This window comes from Scheffersomyces xylosifermentans, assembly GCF_036884685.1.
Source record: "Scheffersomyces xylosifermentans strain CBS 12540 chromosome Unknown RJT20scaffold_1, whole genome shotgun sequence".
In the NCBI taxonomy this organism is placed as follows: Eukaryota; Fungi; Ascomycota; class Pichiomycetes; order Serinales; family Debaryomycetaceae; genus Scheffersomyces; species Scheffersomyces xylosifermentans.
In genome coordinates, this window is record NW_027042939.1 from 2,536,054 (window position 1) to 2,560,141 (window position 24,088).

Consider the following 24,088-nt stretch of genomic DNA (forward strand, 5'->3'; position numbering starts at 1 on the left):
AAGGAGTGGACAGGTAGCTGCAAATGTACCCAAATACAAAGATGTTATAAATAGTAGGTGGTCTAAAAGGTTGAAACAAAGGAAACTGTCCCTATTTAAACCCTTCGGTCTTCGAACCATACTCTGTTTCATATAATTACATCACAGCTGCGTGCGAAATGTAACTATTATCATTCTGTCGTCAGGTAACGTTTCGCGTATAATGCATTTGTTGCAGCGGTTTGATCCCACGGACTTTCTCCCCTTACGCAAGGGGCATTGAAGGGGGTGTCATATTTTGCTGCAACTAAATGGCTGCAATATTTTCTTGCGACAATCAACAGCCAGTCCGAGTTTTGTAAACAAAGGCGCGGATTTAACTTTTACGCGTCTTTGTGGTCAAGCATTTTGTAGTATAACAAGTAGAATAGCATTAGTGGTTTTACAGATAGCTTAACTAAAGTAGCCCGAAATATACTCAGGGGCGACTAGTTCAGTGCAATGTTACTGAACTATGAGTATGCCGACTACAAGTTCAAAATGTAAATTCTAGAATTGGATCGGTATGCGAATGTCCAACTAGAAAGCAAGAGCTGAAATAGAATTGAAACACCATACTGTCAGCATAGCCGCAATACTGAAATGAGAGGGGGTATGTGGCAAGAGACATGCCTTCTCGAATAAGCAAGGAAGAGATTTGGCTTGGTCCTGTCGAACATCTACAAACATGAAATATAATTCAATGTACTGTGACAGTCAATTTTCTTCTACCCCCTTTTTTGGCATAACGTGTTCTAATGTACTATCCGTCCACTGAATACTTCTACAAATATACGTGGTAAAGAAATCCTTAGAAGTTTTTATATTTGAAAAAGAAAGTAAAAAAGGCTTGAATTGGTAAAGTCCTGTCATTGCTTCTGGGAGCAACTTGTTGCTAAATTGTATAGCACTTCATACTTCGAAGGCCAAAGATGAAGTGGGATATCAACATTTTACTTTGGTGGGAATAAGTTTTCCTTTTCCTCATTCACAGTGTTTCCAGCGGGATTGTAAGAGCACACGATGTAATATCCATTACCCTTGCTCTTGCAGTCTTTGTAAGCGCAGCCCAATTCAGTAGTGCCTTTCCAGATTATGGCAGTAAAGTGATTAAGAACACTAGCCGAGCTGTAGTCGTAGTTCTTGCCTTCAGCATACCAATCATTGAAGGCAGAGACTCCATCTTGATAACCAACGGCCAAGTTTTCTCCGTATTTTCCAAGAGAATGTTGCAAGTTACCCGAACAGTCGTATTTGTCGGCATAAGCTTGAGCGTATTTATAAACCTCTTCACTCCATTTTAATGGTTTGACACCATGTTCTTCTCTCTTGGAGTTGTGAGCTTCCAAGACAGGTTGAAAAAACTTTGCATCTGCACCACCGCCAACTGGATTGCTTGAGTTTCCCGTGCTGGAGTTTGATGGACCAGACGTGGAATAAGGAGATGGGGTATAAGCTGGATAATCCCCGTTCAGTTTAGTAACAAACGTAGTAGGGTATCCTTGAGGCACCGTAGTATTGAGGCCACTATATGGATAGCCACCTGGGTGTTCTTTACCTGGATGCCCTTTACCTGGATGCCCTTTGCCGGGATGTCCTTTACCTGGATGACCGTTACCTGAATACCCATATGGAATACTCGTATTGGCTCCGCCGTTTGAGTAAGTCTTATTAGAGGAACCGTTTTGCGGCTTTCCCGGAGGAGCTGCTCCCTGGCCCTGTTGTGGGACTACCGTCGAAAAGATTTGAGCATCATCGCTTCCTTGAACCGGGACAACTTGCGTGTGGGTCAAAGTTGCATCTGTTGCAGCATACAGAATTGGAAAAATCGAAAGAGCGGTTGCTAAAGTTAAAAACTTCATAATTTGTGATCTAAATGATTGGTGGTGATATTGATATGATTAAGAAGAAGAATCATTAAGAAATTAGGAGATCTTTCTATATTTATACAAATTGATTTCAGTGTATATTCTTACAAGATCATCTTGTTGTTTGCTAGAAGACTATGCCGATTCCCTACCATGTGGAATGCTAGCACGGGTGCTAGTCGATCCAACGGGGGTAGAGTTCCATTAGTATCTCCATTGTGAAGCGATATATTGTATTGGGTGTGAATGGTTATGATGTCATATACTCATTGTAAAATAATCTGAAATATGAACTAGAATCGAAACTGAAGAGTCGAGGTTACGAACTGAGTGGCTTAACTGAGAATTGAAAAGAGCCCTGGAAGCACCTCCTCGGCGATTCATTTTTTGCGATTCATTTTTTGCAATTGCAGCCGTTTTACTAAAAACGAAGAATATTGACATGCCGTTCCTGCATTTCTATCAACACACATCTGTCTATTGTACTTCCCATTGTATGGTGGAGCAACTAGTAATGATTGCGAGATCCAAAACTCAATGGGGCAAAGTTGCATCAGGTATACAATGAGAGGCGCTGTTCATCCTCGTGTCGTTCTATTGATCGGGTTAAATAGTGATAAAAGGGGGGAGATTATGAGCGAAGGCAGATCTCAGGACAATGTTGCACACATATATTCGCTAACAATTAAGAATATTTAGATCTAAGGGGAGTCATATGCTAGTAAGAAGGAAGAATATGTTTTCTTTTTGAAGAGAGTCTTTGGATTGAAAGAATTAATTCCTATTTGGAGCGAGATTAGAAATCGGTGTTCTCATAACTCTGATGAGTATTTAGCTGCATCCCATTCTCTTCCGATAAGTGGGTCCGCTGTAGGTGGACCGATTTTTCTTGATGTGACCTTCATGTAAACTTCAAACAGGATATGCTCGTTGTTAATGTCATGAGTGGTAATAAAACCACCTTCATCGTGTTCAAGTAGCATCTTCTGGTACAATTGAAATACCAAGGGTCCGTAAGTCTTATCATCATCGACACGGTATGAACGGGAATAATAATCAAGAATGGAATCCTTCGAGCGTTCCAATTTCTTAAGGTAATCGTACGTTTCTTTGATCTCAGTATTAGCGGTACTCTCGACCAAGCTATTCATGGTTGCTTCGGTGAGGTTCATTGTTAAGATATCATAAACGAAACTATCCAATTTGAGCATAGAATCTAGGCATCCTCCATAGCTTAAAAAGTTGACCAAATAAAAAGCGTCACCCCAGAGTTTCTCATGGATTGCTGCATCTAATTGTGATTGGAGTTTTTTCAATCTTACTCCGTCGTCTAGAGAAGTGAATAAAGTATAGCCCAAACTTGCATCAAAATCCGGTAGTAATGGGATAGAATAGTCACCCTCAATGTGAGCGGGTATAAACGTGTAGTCGTCGATATTGGCATTGCTCTGAGTGTGAATAAGCTCAGATACAAAAGTAGCATTGTATTTGTTTGGCGAAGCTGAGAAGATAAAGGCATTGGTGCCTGCCAAAAAAGTAGCTGCAAAAATTGCACTTTTCATATACATAGTGAGATTTGTCACAAGTTTGAAGGAATATGTGTTTGTAGAATAGTGTCGCAAGCACTTGGATATTATCAAGGAAAGGAAGGCTTTTATAATATTTTCTATCTCCTAATCAACTCAGTTTATTTAATATCATGTAAGAATGAATTAAATGCCTCTTTTTAAACCCTATTACTTTACCTGTCTTACCTATAGTGTAGAATTCCATTACGTGTTCTTACAATTCAGGAGATTACTTTTCTAATGAATGACTCCTTGAGATTGCACACTGGCTGAAGGCAAAAATCCGGAAAAACCTTAAAGTTTAATTATATACCTGCCATTAATTACACAGCTACTTCCCAAATACTGGAAACAGTTATCACTCCTGACTTTTGCTCTGATACTACAACTTTTTTTCTGTTTCTTTAGACAACGGTCATAGTTACGCTACAACTTTAATCCATTTAGACACTTAGAATGCTAAATAAAAAAAGAGACGATTCCCCACGTTCTATAGGCCCTGAGATGCCTACAACTTGATATGTAGTCAAAATGTCACATCCTGCAGAGACTTCCAAGACCATATTAAGTTACATCATAATAAAACGGTTGCTGTGTTCTTCTCCGAGACTTCCACGACCATATTAAATTACATCATAATAAAACGGTTGCTGTGTTCTTCTCCGATATCACCCACAGTAAAACCAGCAGGAGCAACAAATATGACATGCACCTCCTCTTAATCCTTATTCTCGTCCTTATCCTGATCCTGATCCTACTGATGTCTCGTGTCGTGTTGTGTCGCATATGCATTATCTTTACAGTCAGAGTACCATTTTCACGAGCTTCAGATCATGTGCAAAAAAACATACTTGGCGAAATCTGGCAAAATATAACGTTATCCACGGCTGAGTCGTATATCTCACTTCTCACTCAAAACTTCTTGTCGTAGCGGTGGTCTCATGGAAACTTTTTCTCGCAGGTCTTCTCTCACAGGTCTTCTCTGACAGGTGTTCTCTCACAGTTTTTCCATACTCCACTCTGAAAAATCACAATCTCTCCTTAGTTTTCTAGCCCCAATGCTCGGCTGTGGTCAACAGGGTATAACCCCCAGCCCCTTGACTCTAACCACCACCAATCTGATGAAGAAATGTAGATTTGCAATCACCTAAGCCCATATTTAAAAAAGCGATGTTTTGCCTAAACCATCTATTTTTGGCTGAATAACACTCTCCCACTCTTTCTCTTCTTCTCTATCTCCCCTATTCTCCCTCCCACTCAAAATCTCCATCTCATCAGCTCTCTCCACATCTCCACTTGCCCCAAAATTATCAGAGGATGTTGGTGTTTATTGGCGCTACCATCCGTTGCGGGTCTGGATCGCTGAAACAAATAGTAATATGAATAATAAATAAATACATAAACGAGTTCTTTTGCACTGAAAGACGAGGTAAGAACAAGACAAAATAGAGGACGAAGTTAGTGTTCTTGAGCCATACGGATTACTAAGAAATGGTTCTTATTCACTCCGTCGCTACTGACGGATCCCACATTTTCCACAACACTCAGTCCAAGAAGTATCTCTTTTTGAACGGTAACAGTGGAGCAAGTGTGTCAGATGTTCTTCCTGCCATTTACTCAAAGCTCTCTGTGGGCCCAGCCACCACAATCTCGTGTATCATCGGTACCATCAAGTTGAAGATCAACAGATATGTCATCGTGGCTGACTCCCACACCATCACAGGATCGATTTTGGGTAACCAGATCGCCAAGATCGAATCATTCCGTATTCTTCCTTTGGTCAGTAATCAATTCTCCCAAAAGAACGCAGAAGAATCCACTTATTTGGATCTTTTGAATCAACACTTGAGCCTGGCTACTTTGTACTACTCTATTGACAATAAGTACGACTTGACCAACTCATTACAGAGACAGTTCACTACTGAAAATGTCTCCTTAGATAACCGTTTCTGGTGGAATCTGTACTTGTCCGAAGAGTTTATTGAAAACGGAGCTCAGGACTTCGTTACACCAATCATCTATGGTTACTTCAAATCACATTCAGCATCATTCAACGGTCCTCACCCGCTTGATTTCGCCTTGTTAACTCGTCGTTCAACCTTCAGAGCCGGAACGAGATACTTCCGTAGAGGTGTCGACTCTGATGGTAACGTTGCCAACTTTAACGAAACAGAGCAGATTTTCACCAACAAGGACAACCAGATCTTTTCCTTGCTTCAAACAAGAGGTTCTGTTCCAGTCTACTGGGCTGAGATTAACAACTTGAAATATAAGCCAAACTTGGTTATTTCATCTCGTTCTGCCTTGGATGCTACTGAGAAGCACTTTGCTGAGCAAGTCGAGTTATATGGAGACAACTACCTTGTGAACTTAGTTAACCAAAAGGGTCATGAATTGCCTGTTAAGCAATCTTATGAGCATGCCGTAGAGAACTTGCCACCAGCGCTTGCTAGTAGGGTTAACTACATCTATTTTGACTTCCACCACGAATGTAGAAATATGAGATGGGATCGTATCAAGTTGTTGTTGGAGCACTTGATTCAATTGAACTATACAAGTGACAACTATTTCCACTATGATCTCAACAGTAGGGCTATCATCTCAAAGCAAACTAAGATTGTCAGAACCAACTGTATGGATTGTTTGGACCGTACCAATGTTGTCCAATCGATGATCGCTCGTTGGGTATTCCAGAATCAATTAACCAAGGCCAATTATCTTTCTAAGGAGAATGTAACACCATGGGAGATATTGGACCCGCTGTTCAACCTTTTCTTCCAAGACTTCTGGGCTGACAACGCTGATGCAGTTTCGTGCGCTTACTCTGGAACTGGAGCATTGAAGACCGATTTCACTAGAACTGGTAAGAGAACCAAGCAAGGTGCTTTATCGGACTTGCAAAACTCTATTACACGTTACTACAAGAACAACTACAAGGATGGTAGCAGACAGGACTCTTACGATTTGTTTTTGGGTAAGTTCAAACCATATCAAGATTCGGTGGAGTCTCCATTCATTGATAAAAGACCACCATATCTCCAATTGTTACCATACTTGATGGGCACCTCATTCTTAGTTTTGATAGCGATTTTGCTCTTCCCAAGAGGTCCCATCACAGAATGGAAGAATATTTTGGTTATTAGTGGCTGTTTGATCTACAACATTCGTAGTTTATTATATCTTAACAAGAATGGATACCAATTTGTGAATTGGCCAAGGTTGGTCAACTTGGACTTCTTGAGAAAGATTGAAATTCCTGGCAGCTCTGGTGTCAAGTATGTTGAGCAAGACACCTTCACCACTACAGTGGGTAAGAAGAAAAAGTAGACGGTGAGCGTGACGGTGCGCGAGGTCTGGAAGAAGAGGACAGACTTCACTTTCAATGGAACGTTTTGTCAGTCATTGTTTACTTCATTAGGCATTTATTGCATCCCTCTGTCTACAAGATGGATGTGAACTTGTCGTCAAGCAATTTTAGTTCCTTCATCTGTATGAGTAGAACGCAACGTTGATATTATTTTAGACATGATACAGGGGTGAGCATGTGTGAATATGATAGTGTACTTCGGTGCCATAATTATTCCCCATGGCCGATTGCCCAAGCGGTTTCAGACGAAGCCAAGTTATTTTTGTTATAGCAATTAATTGCAGAAAGAGTCGTTAGATCAGCCAGTATATAAGGTAATAAATACAAATTTCCTGCCGAACTAGTAGTCTTCACCAGGACTGTTCGGAATTGTAATACTTTATGGTATTGATGCAAGTCCCCTGTTGTCATTACTGTTTTTTTGTTCATTTTATGTGATTTGAAGCTATAGTTAACATTGTTAGCTAAAATATTTCGAATTTTTTTTTATCTTTATTGATTTTTTTTTCTATTTATTATCCAATTCTATGAGTGTAACATCTGTTGTTTTGATATTACATGTTTATTTAGCTATATATACATATAATAAATCAATTCCTCTGCAACGCTTCAAACTACTGTAAGTACGTATTTCCATCTTCGGTCCCTATTCAGCTTATTATGGTGACACTCGTTTTGTATAGGACCTGCAGCAACAGGAAAAAGGTACCAGGTACCACTATAAGATTGATTATACATATTTGTGCTCTGATCACTCCATCATTCCCAGTATTTCTCGTCATTTTTCCCTTTTTTTTAGACTTCAATGCCCTATATCAAAGTCCTCACACAACCCCACCTCGTCCTAACTGCTTTCTTTTTTAAAGAAAAATTGTCTATGTCTATAATACTAAGCCTTTAACTTACCTCTCCCCACTCACTCTTACACTTTCTCTCACTCGCACTCTTACTCTCACACACACACTCTCTTCTCCCCACTGGCATCTTACTCACTCATCACTTACTTACTCACTGCTCACTCACTGATTTTTTGCAGTTCTCAGTCACTCGCACTGAAAAAAAAAGACGTCGATCGGAAAAAAACCAAACCGTCCCAATTCGGGCAGGCAATAGTTAAGGTCAATGAATGGTTGTCTTTCTGAAGAGAAGACGACACCACATCGAATTAGTTGGAGCTTAAGTTATATTTGAGTAGTTATCACCGTAAATAGTGATATCTACAGCGAGATCGATTTGCGTACACAAATTAGTCAGTATTAGAACGGATAATTGAGCTCTAGTTCTTAATTCTGTAATTGGCATTATTCTAGTAATATCGAGGTTTGTTGGTAATCTTCATTAAAGCAGCTAAGGTCTTGAAACTATAGCCCTAGAAACCAACACCTACTATCTACATTTTCCTCAACTTTTACAATCCTACTTCATAAAAAAGCACAATGTCAGACTTGTTAGAAAAGTCATTGGACGAAATCATAGGAGACACGAAAGCGTCATCGGGCCATAGAAGAAACAATAACTCTAACCGTCGAGCAGGCGGTCCTAGAAGAAACAACGGTAGAAATGCCAGCACGGCAAGAATAAACAAGAAACCGTACTCCAGAGAAAGAGAAAGAGGCGGTGCTCGTTTCCATCATTCTTCAGGCTCTCTTCCAAGGGACATCCGTGGCATGGCTGGATCTCGCCCAGTATTGCGTGTGAAGAACATCCACCCTGACTTGAATGGTGAAGACTTATCCAATTTATTTGGAGGAGTGTCACCAGTTGAATTTGTTAAGTTCGACAATGAAGATGACAGCGTAGCATACGTCTGCTTTGAAGGCGATAACACTAGAAGTAACGCTTTAGCAATTGAAAAGTTCAACGGAAAGAAAGCCATGGGTAACATTTTAATCGTGGAGGGAGCCACTTCTTTGGCTGATAGAATCTCATCTCTTCCTTCTAATACAAGAGTTAGTCGTGGAACGCCCCCCTCTCGTGAAATCAGAGAAAGACCAGCACCAAGAAGAAAAGAAAGGGCCCCTAGACCCGCCAAAAAATCTGCCGAAGACCTTGACAACGAGTTGTCCGCTTACATGAATGCAAGTGAAGATCCCAAGATAGAGGAGCCTTCTGAAAGAGCCGTCTCAGCACCAGCCGTTTCTGAGAGCACCCCAGTGGTTGCAGCAACCGATGATGTCATGGAAGAGTAAGAATCAAGCGATGCCTCGACATCTTGGAAAGGCAAACTTGGGTTGTCATATCCTTAAAGGAGAACTTAGAAACCGGAACTGAGACGGAGTCCAATGTGAAGTAAAGAAAAGAAAAATTCATAAGAGAGATTAAGATATAGTATTTTGGTCCCTTTTTCATATGTTATATACTTGTAATTATAAAGCTATTATTTTAGCTACAATTGTTGTAGATTCCGGAGAATATGAGACATGGATATGAATGTAGATCTGCTTGTATTACTTCTAAATATTAAAGGAGGGTAGTTTAATTAAATGAAATGTATTAAAGATGCAAAATTTTCATGATTATAGACAGCTCTTGGAAGGAAACTTTCATGTTGAAATCTACTGGAAAACGATGTAGTTGCAATTAATCGTTTAACCCATACCTTGTGTCAACTCAACCATCTCAAGGTAGGTCTTCTTGGTAGCCTTTCTCCAAGTCTTACCGAAGTACAAAGTTGGAACAATAAAAGCAATTGAGACAAAGTCAATGACGGCCAAGGCAATGTAGGTGTTGGCTGTTCCAGCACCATCTAGCCAGTATGAACAAACAAATGTGAAGATACATGCTAAGGTGTTGTTTATAATGGAAACTCCAACCATTCCCTGGATGACAATGGCTGGGTAGGCATCCATAAGATATGACATAGCAGTGTCACCAATAGAACCCCAACCAAAACCAATGAAACCTAAACCAATGTAGATTACTTGCCATGGCCAGTCTCTTGCGGCACCTACACCAAACATGATCAAACCAGCAGGTGAAATGATTAAGGTTACGAACAAGAGCCACAATCTGTACTCCGGCTCAAACAAACCACCGTTTTTCTTGGCTATCCACAAGACATGTTTGTCCGATAACATTCCAGAAGTAAAACATCCGATGACAGCACCAATTAAGGTTGCCACGTTCATAATTGCGACTCCTGTCTCAGACTTGTTCCATGGTTCGTCGTAGAAGTAGGTATCTTGTGTTGTCAAAAAGAAGGTCATGTAAGCATCTTGTAAACCCCACAAGAGACCAGATAACCAAACTGCTGGTAAAGTGAAAACCTTGAAGTACACAATGAACCTCTTAAGGTATTGCAAGAAACCATATCCCTCGAGATAAGGTGATGGCGTGATAAGAGCAATTCTTTTGTGGAATGGTGTCAATTTCTCCTTTCCGTCCTCAACATCAACTGCTTCTTGTTGAATTCCTTCTGGAGAGCCAAAGTCTATTTGTTTAGCGTTCGATTCCGACTTCTCCTCGTCAAGGTACTTTTCCTCAATGAGTTTTTCGTCGACAGTTCCGCTGGTTTCAATTGGCTCTTCAACGGACTTGGAAGATTCAAACACCGCAGAGTAGTTTCTTCTGTCAAACACTGTTTCTTCGCATGCAAAAAGAACTACAACAAGCGTGATACCACAGATGATGGCACCCCACCAACCAACCCATCTAAACGATTGGGCCTGTGAGATCAAATGAGCAATCAATGGACCTAAGAATGAACCGACGGATGTAGCCAAGATATAAACAGTTAAAACGGAACCCAATTGATGCTGGAAGAAGATGTCTGAAAGAGACTGTTGAACTTGTGCTTCAGCACAAGCTTCAGACATTCCTACAAAAGCTTGAGACCAAATGGTATCTGCTGTTCTTCTGGACAGAGCAAACCAAACAGATCCAAGAGTACCAGCAAGAAGACAAACAATGTAAGTAATACGTCTTCCGTAAAGGGATGAGGCAGGTGCAAAGAAAATACAAGACCATCCAATAAAGATGAAAAGAACACCAGCACCGGTATTCATGGCATCGTAACTAATGCCGTATATGGCGTTCAAGGAGTCTTGGGCAGCACCTGCACTGTTAGAAGTGGCTGCAGTCAAAGCAGTGATGAAGGATAACAATACAAAGTGCCATAACTTTCTGGTGAAAGACCAGTTTAAGGGATCATTTGGAGAGTCCGAAGGTTGCGGCATTAAAATAAGGCCATCTTTGGTTCTTTTCAAAGGTCTGGCACTGGTGGAGGTCTCGATGGAGGAACTGTCATTACCAACCAAAATATTGGTAGTACCCGGGATGTAGTTATCATCATAGTACTTGGTGGTGTCTTCAAGAGAGCTCATTTTGAAATATCGTTATTTCTGGGGGGGATTGCAACGAAAATAAGTGGATAATAAGACTAATAGCCTATTTTATTTTGGATGGGTCTAAAAACAAAACTTTCTCTTCTGTCTAAGTAGTATAAGATGAAAGAAAAAAAAACCTGGTTATAGTGGGTTCAGTCAGCAGGCCATTCCGGTAATCCTAGACTGATGTATATAACAAGTAAAATGAAGCAAACTGGCAACTGTTGCAAGAACAACGAGACTGAGCAATATCAAAAAAGAACAAACGGAAGAAACAATGAGATCAAAATCTAAACTTTAATCTTATTTCTTCGAATGCCAAGCAGAGAACAAACTATTTATATTTCTCCAGAGTATTACGAATTTTCAATCCATAAGAAGAATAAACATCTTATAAGAAAAATTTTGTGATTTGCTCTAATAAATGGATGCTAAAAATGATCGTGCGAGTATAAAATTTTCTGTAGGCGGGACAGAAAAGCAGCAGAAAAAGAAACGAGAAATTTTCCAGGGTTTTTGCGGTTGCTACAGGATCGGAGTTGGAGCAGACATCTCCATAGAGTGGAGGAGGGGGTGAGAAAGTAAGACTGTAGTCATGGGTGGATATAGCTTTTGGGTTATATTGTAGTAAGGGCAACCGAAGTTTAAGTGCTGTTATAACATTATGCACAACTCTACGGCAAGGTGTGCTGAATTCTGTCGTAAATATTGCAGTTTATTAGTTCGAGAGTATACCATTGTAACAAGTAATAGCCGTATATTTCTTTCATCAATGCAATTATAAGGAGAATCGAAAAATCGATTTTTTTTTTCGAATCTTATTATCTGTCTAGATTTGCCCCAGTCTTACTCCATTATAAAGCTCTACTCCTATTAAATGAGCTGTCAAATAAGATCTTTTTCTAAAGCCCTTCATCTAGCCATAAATGTGCTACTAAATCATATATACAAAGATGTCGCACATCGGAACGACTCGCGACATTTCTGGTGTTGAAAATATGACATTCTTACACAGCGGTTAACCAACATAACTAAGAACCCAATGACTGTTTGTTTACAGAATAGCTTTCATCAGACACCGAGGAATTAGACGCGGTCTCGAGTTCAGTCGTTGTTTGGTGTGGACTTCTCTGACTTGTAAAATAAAATCATCACTTTTGTCTATACTACATTGACGTGGTTCTTTTCTTGTGATCACTTGGCCTTAACGAATTCAATTGAATCGTAAAGAATAGGATCAGATCGGTGTATTATATACTTTTATTTTTGACCTCTGCATAACATACCCTTTGTCCTCATCAGCCATGTCACATCGTAATTTGGCTGAATGGGCTGAAGACCTCAACACGGTCAAGGGCAGCATCTCTCAAATGCAAGCAGCACTTAATCAGGTTATAACAAAGGCACCAACTCCCGAGGAATACATTGAATTGACTGACAGTTTAAAGAACTCAACGGTCCCAGAAGCCAGAATTCTAATGGAGCGTATTAACGGGTTCTTTGCTGCTCCCCATATCAAGTTGGGTGTCCGCTTACGACAGTTGTACGAAGATGGACGTTTACCAATGCTTTTAGCATTATCTAAAATCAACATGAAGGGAAGCAAATCTGACAAATTTACATCTTACTTTCTAGACTATAATCCTGCTAGTTCTATGGCATCCTTGCCCGAGCCCCTCAAAAAGGAACTTGAATCTCTCAAATTGGCAACTCCTGCAAGACAGAAGTCCATAGAGATTATATCATACCCACCAGCACTTCCACCTATTTCCAACGAAACTCTCCTCATCAGAATAACAACAGACAAATCGTATCGACAATCTAGCGACTACTTAGAACTGGAGTCCGGAGCTAAACATGAGTTTAATAACTCTCATAATGGAAAACTTGCTTTTCGTGGGAGGGCATTATTGGAGCATCTTTTGACAGATATCTTGGATGAAGCACTTCCGTCTTTTCCTGAGGAAGAGTTATACGTTTTCCGTCACAGGTTAATGTCCAATACAGTATTAACAAAATTTGCTTTTACATACAACTTAGTGGATTCATATAAGTACAATTTGTCATATGAAATTGACTTAAATGAAAAATTGAGTGTTTTCAGCAAGATCTTCCTAAGCTATCTTGCAGGGCTTACATTGGATGGATATAGTGACAAGGATCTCAAATTTTGGGTCATGAAGTTATATGAACCAGCATTGATGCAAACCACCGGTTTAAAGACACGTGCAAAGCAAAAGCTTGCTGAGTTGAACTTGATCTTCCAACAGATTACCACATTTTATCTGTTACCAGCATACCAAGCCAGTTTAGAGTTTGTAGAGTTACAGTCGGACCCATATATTGCCCAGGTACTAGTCAACAGTAGACCCATAGGGGTTGGCACCAGTTCTGAAAGCTTCGAAGATGCAAAAGCTAATGCAGCAATGGGAATAATGGACGATCCACTGAAGGCTGATGAGATGAATTCCATTCTTCTTGATGTATATAACAAAAATAAGGAGTACGAAGCTTCGACAGTGGCTCGAGGTTCGCTGAATGCTTTGGGGTATCGTAATTCTCCGCCTTCAAGCTTTGCACAAACTATGGGATCATCATTTCATACTAACTCACAAAATTCAACACCAAAATCAATTCATTCACAAGCACAGTCTAAGCCTTCATATGCATCAGAATTGTCTTCTATTCCCAGACCAACTCACGCAGGTGTAGTCATACCACCTTTTGCTTCAAAGCCGGCCACACCATATGGAGGTTATGCAAGCCAGTTCTCAAATCCAAGCTTGTCTCAAGTGGATAATAATGCTAGGAACAATTTGTATGCATTATTGGGTCAAAACCACTTGACCCCCATTTATCAGTATTCGAAGACTCTGCATGAGTACCAAGCTCTGATTATCGTGAATCTGACACTTTTGGCAACAGGTTACGATGTCAATAAAAAGATAGCGGCACAGAAGGCAGCTATGATTGCATTACAAGATACGGAGGCTTTGCAGCGTTTGGGAGTATATAAATAGAGCCGGAGTATCTCTTCTAAATAGTCTACTAATATATTGGCTGTTGCATTGCACAATTAGAATGTTGCAATCCTTTATCTATTTTAAGGTGTAGAATGTACATAAGGGAAGGGGATCGACTTTAATTAGACAAAAAATGGTTGAACACTGATACGGACTCCAATAGTGAGCCAAAATGACAAGTCCATATTCAGTACCTATTAGTACCTATTTATCATAGGAGTATTAAAATTTCAAAAAATTGATCGGCTCATAGAAGGGAATTTCAGACTTTGTAGCGACCACAGTCTGTCCTGTAATCAGGAATAATCATCATCGCTGCCTCTACCTGATATCGGGGCCAATTGTATCTAACTATCTATAACGATAAGTCCGTGTAACCATCTTACTTCCCTTCCATGTGGAGTTCTCCAAGCATACGCATAACCGACTAAACCCAAAATGGCAACTTTGCAGCAACTTTTCCATTCCCAGTGGTAAGCCTTCCACCGGAATTCAATCCCTGTTCGCTTGTGCAACAACATTCTGAACGGCTGACAACTAGACGCACATTTGTCAGTTTGGTTTGAATGGCATCCCTACGCCGTTCTTGATTATTTTACCCAGTCTCTGCCTTGACTCGATCCCGTCCACCTTTCACCTTTGTTGATTCATGCTCCCCCTTTGCTCCCATTTGCTCCCACCCTGGTTGCAATTTGCAGCTACTTAGCCGGCCACCACACACCGAGTCTGCATTTTCGCGTGATTAACCCACCAATCACATCACCCATATTCCCGCCGCACACTCGTCCCGTGTGTAAAAATCCTTCATATTCCGATATCCACCGGCCCAAATTTTTCTTTGTTTCTTTTCTTTTTCTTCGTGCTCCCGATTGGGATGTTCACTTCATCACTCTCAACGCCTGAAAGCGTTTATTTAAATACCAGTAATTCTCGATTGTTGGCAACGTCAACGATAGAGCAGTTTTTCTTCTTTGTCAGCGTGTATTATAATATTTGATATATTATAGTTCTTCTATTTATTCATAGACTCACCCATATAGATACATATTCCAGACAGAATGTCCACTCCAACCATTCCTCAATTCTCCGTTGGTGACTACGCTTCCTTTGCCTTGGCTGGTGCTATGGGATGTGGTATTACCCACGGTGCCATGACCCCAATCGATGTGGTTAAGACCAGAATCCAATTGGAGCCAACTGTCTACAACAAGGGTATGATCGGTTCTTTCAAGCAAGTCGTCTCTTCTGAGGGTGCTGGTGCTCTTTTGACCGGTTTAGGTCCAACTGTCTTGGGTTACTCCTTGCAAGGTGCCTTCAAGTTCGGTGGTTACGAATTATTCAAGAAGACCTTCATTGAGTACCTTGGTTACGACACCGCCAAGAAGTACAAGAACTCCGTCTACATTGGTTCCGCTGCTTTGGCTGAATTCTTCGCTGACATTGCTCTTTGTCCATTGGAAGCTACCAGAATTAGATTGGTTTCTCAACCAACCTTTGCTAACGGTTTGATCGGTGGTTTCTCCAGAATTGCCAAGGAGGAAGGTGTCGCCGCTTTCTACAATGGTTTCACCCCAATCTTGTTCAAGCAAATTCCTTACAACATCGCTAAGTTCTTGGTTTTCGAGAGAGCCGCTGCTGCCATCTACGGTGCCATTCCAACTCCAAAGTCCGAATTGTCTAACTCTACTAACACTTTCATCAACTTGGGTGCCGGTGTCATTGCCGGTTGTTCTGCTGCCATCGTTTCCCAACCAGCTGACACTTTGTTGTCTAAGGTCAACAAGACCAAGAAGGCTCCAGGTCAATCTACCGTCGGTCTTTTGATCCAATTAGCTAAGCAATTAGGTTTCACTGGTTCTTTCGCCGGTTTGCCAACAAGATTGGTCATGGTCGGTACCTTGACTTCCTTGCAATTCACCATCTACGGTTCTTTGAAGAAGACTTTGGGATGTCCTCCAGCCGTCGATTTGTAAGCCAACTACTGGTAAATGTGCGTGCTAGATACACTCCATAGACTATAAAAGCTTCATTCCCCGTACAAACTTCTTGATCATTCTTTATGTTTAATTGTATACACTAAAATAAGACGCGGTTGCGTTGTGGCTAGCAGTTCTGGTCATTGGTACATATTATTGATAGAGGTTTTTATGATTTCCTGTTTATAGCTGAAGAGGTGGAAAATTGAATTTAGAGTAATTGAAATATTAGAAATGATTGTATCTGGTGTAGTATCCATAGCTTCAGAGTGTTTTACTTGCATTCTGTACTCTCTACCAACTTGATTGCTTGATTTGCTATCGTCGTCATCATAGTCTTCCAAAACTTCTTCATATTGCTAAATAATTTTACATCGGCCTGCATACAAGTTGAAATTTCAATTATGATCTCATCGGCGGTTCGGAGATGTAAAGTTCTATTATTCTGCCCTTAAGATGTTGACAGTTACCTTGTCTGATATGCGACCTCGTCTATAAACTCCGAGCGACACGGCGTCGGAGATTGAACAACTGCAACCCAGAAAACGTCAATATGGTAACTATAGCGGTAAATACAATATGTTTAGGCATTAGCAGGAACCTGTAACATGGTAGTTGTTTTAAGATTTTCCTGATTGTGGTTCCTCAATTGTCAGGTCCCGAAAAAACGCCGGGAATCACGTTTATGTCCCTCTATTGATATAAGCTTTATCGGGGTTATCTTGTGTGCAGTGGTACTTCCGGTTTTTAAATACACGTGCCAAAAGAGTATTCTGAATTAGGAAGTGGTTGGTAAGGAAACACGAATATCGAAAAACTGGTTGCAAATGCTTCGTGTGATTGACTATTTATTTGATCTGGCGTGATGACGCAAAGTAATGTGTCAAATGAGCTGGCTATTTCGATAATGCTGGATGTTGTGTTTGTCTTTGCGAGCAGATGTCTTTTGATGTAAGTTGAAGTAGGACAATCAAGATTTTAGGCAGAGTTCCGCTTTCGAGCATCAACATCTCTGCATCATAAATATGGAAAGATATATATTTCTTAAAGGGCCTAAGAATTTCATTTCTCATTGCTTGCAAAAGTTCTGTTTTTGCTAACCCCAAGTATAATATGATTCTTGTGCCATATGTGGCTGAAAAGTCACCGTCACCTTTTGTCAAAGGAAATTGCAGCAACTTGTTTTTGCGAGCGTACTACTTCATACGCTTCTACCAGACTTCTATCAACCACTTACATGAGACGACATTAACTTACTCGTAAATAAATCATATACATAGAAGCTAACAAGATTATTTACTATATAATGAGGTAAAAACCGTCTTAAAGACTTATTTTCATTTAAATGCATACCAGCTAAACATACAGAGAGAACATGATCGTTGCAACTACCATACTTTTTTACTTCTCTATTTTTGCCGCTGCTATTCCGTTGTCAAAGCGTATTTATCAACCGACATCTCCCATCTTTTCCTTAATTGCTACTCATAATGGTTCCCAGTTCCAAGCTAACTTAGTCAAATTTGATGGAGTGGATCTCAAGTTGCGAGCAGATGCTCCTGCCTTTTTTGGCAGAATCAAAGGTAATGAAGGCTACGTTTTGAATATACCAGAAGCTACGGATCCAAAGCCTTCGTCAGTTGGCGTCATTGTCGATGAAAATTTGAGATTGACTTCAAATATCAACTCGAAAGAAGAAGCCCTGGGATATTTTGGAATCAACGAATCCCTCTTGACATTTCAAAATTCGTCTACCTTCTTAGCATGTCCTAGCGGAGGATATAGAGGAGAGTACGATATCTACTTTTTTAATGGCACAAACGTTTGCCCTGAGTTTGGACCAGGCTTTAACGTAACCTTGTTGGTACAGGTATCTGCTACAGTGAACTATAATCCATCAACAAACAAGAATGATGTATTCTCCTAATAAAATTTTTTTTAAACTACTTCAAGCAAACGGGCCTGTATGAGTTCTCAGCACTCCAGTTACTCCAGATCGTCCTTATCTTTATCTTCTATCTTAATAAGTTTCGCAACATCGCTATTGATGTCCTCGAGATCTTTTCTTCTTAGCTGTCTTCTTTCAATATAATATGTTAATACAAACACCAGTGCGGTAATGAATTCCATTGAAGTACCCAAACAATATTCGAAAGCAACAAAAGAAGGTGATAATCCGTTTGCTGTGTAATTTGTAATCAAGTAGTAATCCATTTTATCGACAAAAATCGAAAGAATACCGAAAATACCTCTAACTAGAAGGAAAGGAGCTGCAATGAAGACTGCAATGATGTTGTAATGTTTGACTTTCTCATTAAAATAGCACTTAATGGCAAAAGCTACGGCCACAATTGTCTGAGCTAAGAAGACTGCCTGTCCTGCAGTTCTCAATCCTCTAGAGGTACTAACTTTAGAGGAGCCATTGTTTAGCTCATCTGCTGACAAGCCAGCTAACATAGAGCCACCGGAAATGATATAAGCATTTGCAGGGATTAAAACAGCATGGAACACACGGGCTGGGGTGACGCGAGCACAAAAGCGTCCTCTTGCGGTAGTGGCAGCTGCTACTTTAGCTTTAATATCAGCTTGGTTGGGTCTAATCCAGGAGTATCCGACAACTTGATATTGTGCTTTGGCAATAAGATGGTATGCTGTTAAGATAAGTACAAAATATCCTTCAGCTGAAAGAACCAAATAACCAATTAACCAACCGAATTGATCCCACCCAATAGCAGCAAAAGCGACTCCACATAATTGTCCACCCACACGGAAAACACCATGAATTAAGAGGGAAGTGTAGATTGTGTTCCACCCTTCATTGTGGACTATCTTTATAGTTAAGGCCGTATACACAACGTATAGGGCCAAGAAGACTGAAGCTGCAATTCCAGAATTTTCGAATTTAAATGACATTTACTTTAATTGATTCAATTGGTTTTCACTTAAGTTAGTTCAATCTGAGACATTTCTACTTGCTTTTATATTATCTGATTTGGTTTACTGAACTGTGAGTTTACCGAGAGTTGTAATATCTATTGGTGATCACTTGCAGAATTCGGATACAAATAAAAAGTGGTTTTGAATGACGACCAACGGCATTATCAAAACTTAATTTTCATCTGAAATACTAAATTGCTTACAGCCATGTAATCTACGCGCATCAACGGTGTTCATGTGGAGTGGCTTGTCGCGGTTAGTATAACTTAATATTGTTGAGCCGTAGGCGTAGCTACAACACGATACCTATTAAATTCGCAAATCCATCCACATTCTCACAAATTTTAGGGCCCTCCGTGACTGATAAACAATTTGGGGGCATTTACGAATGACTGGCTGCAACGGTATTCACATACAGGTCAAATATATGCATTGTTTCAGTTTATTTGAATCCTTTTAGGAAAGGCGGGTTCTACTTCTCAGCCGAGTAAGTCTCCAATACAATGCATCTGGAAATGATCCATCTGTACCCCCATGCATGCCATTGCAATTCAACTTGACCACTGCGGAACGTTCTTCTGTGGTTGCTCCAGCCACCAGTCTTTCGTATGTAAGTTATCGCCATAGTGGAGACCACAGAATTACAAGTAGCTACAAAGCCACCGATGTGCTACCAAATGCACTTATCGTCTTGTAGCGGAATTAAAGTTTCAAGTGGGCGCAAGCGATTTTCATTCGGAAGAAGATTGCGAACTGGGAAGGCTGAAAATTACATGGTGGGTTCACGAATTCAATTACGTTGTACTTTTAACTATTTATGGTCCTTTCAATACATTGATAATGACACATTTATGACTATGCCTTTCATAGAGTTCTCAAATTGAATTGATAAGGTGGGATTCACTTGTTAGGCTGAAATGGGAACTGTTGTTTGACATCATTTAAGTTGCAAAATACTTCAACCACATCTTTTAGCATCTCACATTCATTCATTCATTGTTTTCAGCATGGCTTTCACTAATGTGCCTCCTTGATTCGGATCTTCAAGAAATTTTCATGACCATTTCGGCTGTCAAAATCTCATACTATCAGTATTCCAGGTATGGATATCCGTCTCTATTGCTGCTTAGCCTCTTTTTCTTGGCTGCGCCGTGGGTGCACGTGACTTTATTGAATGCATTTTGATGCCTTGATTTCCGTTCTGCAAACGGCTTTAGAGTTTATTCCAAGTAGTCTTTCAATAAAATAGCGTATTCCTAGGGCGCCTGAAAATTATCCATCCACGGCAGTAAACTATACACAACATAGATGAAAGTATAAAATTCTCATTTATTTACTCATACACACTTCAATTCAATCTTCATCTATTCAACATCACTATCGCCTACACACAGTAACATGCAGGATTAAATCACATGACTTTATTCACATGATCGGGAGCGTGATTTTCTATCATGTGACTTATGGATGAGATGCTTGAAATTTTTTGATTCAGTAGGGTTTAACAGAAGAGTGAAAGACAACCTAATTTCGAATATATAACGTACCAGTAAGCGGAGTAAATAATGGTTTCGTACAAGTCGACCGAGTATGTGCAAGAATCGGACTCTGATTCCGAGGAGGCTGTTTTCGAGGCCCCAAAACACTTCCAGAAGATCTCCAATTCAGCTTCTTCAGCCTTCCCCAAGGCCGCTAATATCAAAAATAAGGAAATTTGGCTTATCAAGACTCCAAAGGGATTTCCTGTCAAGGAGTTAAAGAACTTGCCTGTTTCTTTCACATCTACGTCAATAATCAATGGCCCAAGTCCTGTTGAGGTTAACAAGCGTTTGTACCAAGTCAACGAGGAGTTATTATCAGAGGATACCACCACCAATCGCAAATATACCATATTGGTCAACAACAAGAAGGACGCTCCATTCGCTCCATTGGAGAGTGTGACCATCTCTCGTTTCTACAATTTAAGAGAAACTGTGCATATTCCAGAAATCAATTACGACAAAGTCGTCATACAAAGGCAAGAAGTAGAGAAGGTGGATGGCTTGAGAATGAGACACTTCCCAACTGGATATGGAGCTGAAGATTATGAAGAGGCCAAGCCTGTAGAGATAAACGGGAAGAGAAAAGCTGAAGATGATGGAAAATCCGTGAAAAAAGCAAAGACCGATGACTCATCTCCCAAGAAGGAGAAGAAGAGCAAGAAGGAAAAGAAGGAAAAGAAAGAGAAAAAGGAGAAGAAAGAGAAGAAAGAAAGAAAAGAGAAGCATTAATAGAATGACGAATATTTGGACCTATTTTCAGTCCATGTTATCGATAATAGTAGAATATGCTGTCGTTGAACTTACTGTCATTTCATTTCATTTGATAATCCAGGAGCTTTATGGATACATGAATTGCATTTTCTACCATCAAGTACCCCATTGTTTTGCATTTATTCTTTAGACTCATGTACATTTAAATACACATTCAAAATAGTAGTATACTGAAATTTTGCATCTATTGTAGATCCAGTTTTAGGGCGGTGCGGCTCAAGATTTAGTCGGTGCGAATTTTTGTTCTCGCTAATTTTTTGACAGCGTGAAAAATGATAGGTGGAGATTCCATTATTCCTTTGTATCATAAGCAACATCCTCATTTACATACAATATGGGTGCTGGAGCTTCTAAACCAGTAAGAAAGCTTGGTAAATCAGTGTCGGAAACGGCAACAAAAAATATAAATCGATCGCAAGGTGTGAATCAATTGCCTCCTCAAGCATTGAAGGAGAAGTTCCAACATCATTACAATGAACAAAATACACCAGATGAGAGCCTAAACCAATCACCAGTAGGAACAGTCAATTCCCCTTCAAATATTTCATTTGACTCTGCAAAGCTCAAGAAGAAATTGGCATCAAAACAGATGACTGTTCACAATACAAATCAACATCTGCCAGAGGGAAAAGATGGTATGGATCCTCAAGTGGAAGGTACTGATCCATATGATAAGAACTATGTAAATTCGATCAACAACTTGGGTAAGCAAATCCATTCCATATCTCTAGAACAAGATCCATTGTTGAAAAAGGAATCTATGGCTCTTAAACAATTACTGATCAGGAAGCAATTATTCGAAGAGGGAGAGAAAGAGCTCCAATCACAAATGGATCCCCATGGGCCACTTTCACATAGCAGTAATGGTGGCAATGGCCATGAAGTTATACGAACAATGGTCCATCCTAGGACCTTAGGAGCCATTATAAATGACATTCATGATCCTAGAATAGACGACGGAAGAATTATTCTTGACTTCCAGTTGCACCCAAATTTCGTGAAAGAGCTTGGTACGAGATTTAAGGTGGCCACCAATACTGTAATCATGGAGGAGAAGGCTAAGGACGGTGAAATTGGACATAGAAATGCACCACCTACTTCTACGGAGTCGATGTCTGACGAAAATGGAGAACTCGGAGAAGCCATGGATAGTGACAGATTGAAGAAATTGAAGGGGAGACTCAGTTTGGATGATTAAGGAGCGAATTTCCTTTACATAGTTTAAGCAGGATGGTGCTATCAAGAGAGCAGCACTTTTTATATACTTTATGTCTCTATTGATATTGTAAATAGTCAAAGTATAATTAACGGTATTATTGTACTATTTAAGAAGTACATATGATGCGAAACATAGTGTAATATGATGATATCAGAATCACTACAAAATACTTCTTTCTCACCCATTCAAACACCATGGTGTATATTTCCTCACTCGATCTCTCAAGGTTACATCCTATAAGATCTCTATAGGACACTCCAAACTTATCTCTCAGATCACCATACTTCTTATCCCAATGGCTGTGAAATTTTCATCCTAATCGCGGGTAGTGTCACAGAAGTTATTTTCACAGTAATACCGAATTGCGGAGGGAGGATGAGATTTTCACTTCATATAATAGTGGAGAATAAGTCTTCTTTTCAAATTGAGTCTTCTTTTCAAATTGATAAATGGTTTCTTAGTAATTGTTCTTCTCTTACTTGGATTAATATGTCAGTATCGAAGAAATTGGCCCAGAAAGAGGTGATTTCGCTTCTTTCTAACTTTACTCCTTGTGACGTTTCCGACTCATTGAACAAACACGGTATCGCAGACGGTGGTTTCATCCCAAACTTGGTTAACAGGTCACCATTGGTAGGAGACAAAAGCTCAGCAGTTGGGAAAGCATTCACTGTACTCTATGCACCTAAGTCTGACCCTAGACCTGCTATTAAGGGGTCATACATTGATATTGTGCCTCCGGGCAGTATAGTGGTGCTAGGCTTGCCCTTGGAAGCACAGCTAATTAATGCTCCTTATGTTAAGGTCAATAATGCTCTTTATGGTGGCTTGATGTCAACCAGGGCTAAGTATTTAGGCGCCAATGGCTCTGTGATTCTTGGTAGAATCAGAGATTTAGACGAGCACAACGATTTGGAATATCCTGTTTGGTCGTATGGGGTAGGAACAAGTGCTCCTGGTCCATTGGTAAAAGTTGTGGGTATTGATGTTCCATTGCAGGTAAAGGTTCCCACCTTGGAGGAGAGTAAACCAGAGCAAGTTCTTACAATTAATCCTGGAGATTATATCATTGCCGATAAGAACGGTGTTGTTCGCTTGCCAGACGATGACAAATTAGAAAGCGTATTGGACTACATTCCTAAGCGTGTAGACGCTGATACGAAGGTTGCAGCTGATATCAAGAGTGGAAAGCCAGCTAAAGAGTCACAGGATCTCTGGCGTAGTAAGATATAAAGAATATCTGCCATTCAGTATTCTTGGGAAATGGTTAGATTAGAAGCTCGAGAAGAAATATATTTATTGATATATTTATTGAAAAATTTATTATTGTAGTAAAAGACATAGTGCTGACATTATCATTGCAATTGTTTCATCAATGTAAATTAAATCTAAATTAAAGCAACAATAAGACCACAAGGGCAGCGTATTTGTAAAGCCAAGGTCTTAAATTATAGGTTTTTTGTAAATCCATGTCA

The 24,088-nt window shown here is 40.0% G+C and overlaps 12 protein-coding genes across 12 annotated transcripts; 8 read left to right on the plus strand and 4 right to left on the minus strand. All coding sequences in view use genetic code 12, as the record gives it.

Annotated features, from left to right (window-relative positions):
* Positions 1-971: 971 nt before the first annotated feature.
* On the minus strand, positions 972-1,370 carry RJT20DRAFT_91414 (CAP domain-containing protein; the record flags this gene model as incomplete). The annotated part of the gene is made up of 1 exon (XM_064921374.1): positions 972-1,370. A coding segment is annotated over one exon (399 nt), but the record flags the coding sequence as incomplete, so codon positions are not given.
* A 1,328-nt stretch (positions 1,371-2,698) lies between these two features.
* RJT20DRAFT_132575 (uncharacterized protein) lies at positions 2,699-3,454 on the minus strand (the record flags this gene model as incomplete). Its single annotated transcript, XM_064918150.1, has 1 exon — positions 2,699-3,454. The coding sequence occupies one exon, from the start codon at positions 3,452-3,454 to the stop codon at positions 2,699-2,701; it is 756 nt and encodes a 251-aa protein (XP_064777492.1).
* A 1,211-nt stretch (positions 3,455-4,665) lies between these two features.
* Positions 4,666-6,906, plus strand: SAC1 (phosphatidylinositol-3-phosphatase). Its single transcript, XM_064919172.1, has one exon. The coding sequence runs from the start codon at positions 4,946-4,948 to the stop codon at positions 6,779-6,781; it is 1,836 nt and encodes a 611-aa protein (XP_064777493.1). The 5' UTR covers positions 4,666-4,945; the 3' UTR covers positions 6,782-6,906.
* Positions 6,907-7,971: 1,065 nt separating this feature from the next.
* Positions 7,972-9,208, plus strand: RJT20DRAFT_16299 (uncharacterized protein). The gene has a single exon (XM_064919173.1). It carries the CDS (start codon positions 8,258-8,260, stop codon positions 9,008-9,010), a length of 753 nt encoding a protein of 250 aa, XP_064777494.1. The 5' UTR covers positions 7,972-8,257; the 3' UTR covers positions 9,011-9,208.
* Position 9,209: 1 nt separating this feature from the next.
* RJT20DRAFT_16300 (uncharacterized protein) lies at positions 9,210-11,302 on the minus strand. Its single transcript, XM_064919175.1, has one exon. The coding sequence runs from the start codon at positions 11,141-11,143 to the stop codon at positions 9,410-9,412; it is 1,734 nt and encodes a 577-aa protein (XP_064777495.1). The 5' UTR covers positions 11,144-11,302; the 3' UTR covers positions 9,210-9,409.
* Positions 11,303-11,973: 671 nt separating this feature from the next.
* Positions 11,974-14,245, plus strand: CDL1 (Cdl1p). Its single transcript, XM_064916311.1, has one exon. It carries the CDS (start codon positions 12,451-12,453, stop codon positions 14,164-14,166), a length of 1,716 nt encoding a protein of 571 aa, XP_064777496.1. The 5' UTR covers positions 11,974-12,450; the 3' UTR covers positions 14,167-14,245.
* A 790-nt stretch (positions 14,246-15,035) lies between these two features.
* MIR1 (Mir1p) lies at positions 15,036-16,400 on the plus strand. Its single transcript, XM_064916312.1, has one exon. The coding sequence runs from the start codon at positions 15,228-15,230 to the stop codon at positions 16,140-16,142; it is 915 nt and encodes a 304-aa protein (XP_064777497.1). The 5' UTR covers positions 15,036-15,227; the 3' UTR covers positions 16,143-16,400.
* A 969-nt stretch (positions 16,401-17,369) lies between these two features.
* Positions 17,370-18,102, plus strand: RJT20DRAFT_16367 (uncharacterized protein). The gene has a single exon (XM_064919177.1). It carries the CDS (start codon positions 17,521-17,523, stop codon positions 18,070-18,072), a length of 552 nt encoding a protein of 183 aa, XP_064777498.1. The 5' UTR covers positions 17,370-17,520; the 3' UTR covers positions 18,073-18,102.
* On the minus strand, positions 18,102-19,402 carry RJT20DRAFT_16360 (uncharacterized protein). Its single transcript, XM_064919176.1, has one exon. It carries the CDS (start codon positions 19,056-19,058, stop codon positions 18,132-18,134), a length of 927 nt encoding a protein of 308 aa, XP_064777499.1. The 5' UTR covers positions 19,059-19,402; the 3' UTR covers positions 18,102-18,131.
* Positions 19,403-20,461: 1,059 nt separating this feature from the next.
* On the plus strand, positions 20,462-21,628 carry RPA34 (DNA-directed RNA polymerase I subunit). The gene has a single exon (XM_064916313.1). The coding sequence runs from the start codon at positions 20,648-20,650 to the stop codon at positions 21,350-21,352; it is 705 nt and encodes a 234-aa protein (XP_064777500.1). The 5' UTR covers positions 20,462-20,647; the 3' UTR covers positions 21,353-21,628.
* A 72-nt stretch (positions 21,629-21,700) lies between these two features.
* RJT20DRAFT_124686 (uncharacterized protein) lies at positions 21,701-22,735 on the plus strand. Its single transcript, XM_064916314.1, has one exon. The coding sequence runs from the start codon at positions 21,729-21,731 to the stop codon at positions 22,590-22,592; it is 864 nt and encodes a 287-aa protein (XP_064777501.1). The 5' UTR covers positions 21,701-21,728; the 3' UTR covers positions 22,593-22,735.
* On the plus strand, positions 22,736-23,972 carry RJT20DRAFT_124687 (bifunctional 4-hydroxy-4-methyl-2-oxoglutarate aldolase/oxaloacetate decarboxylase). The gene has a single exon (XM_064916315.1). The coding sequence runs from the start codon at positions 22,989-22,991 to the stop codon at positions 23,844-23,846; it is 858 nt and encodes a 285-aa protein (XP_064777502.1). The 5' UTR covers positions 22,736-22,988; the 3' UTR covers positions 23,847-23,972.
* The last annotated feature ends 116 nt before the right edge of the window (positions 23,973-24,088 follow it).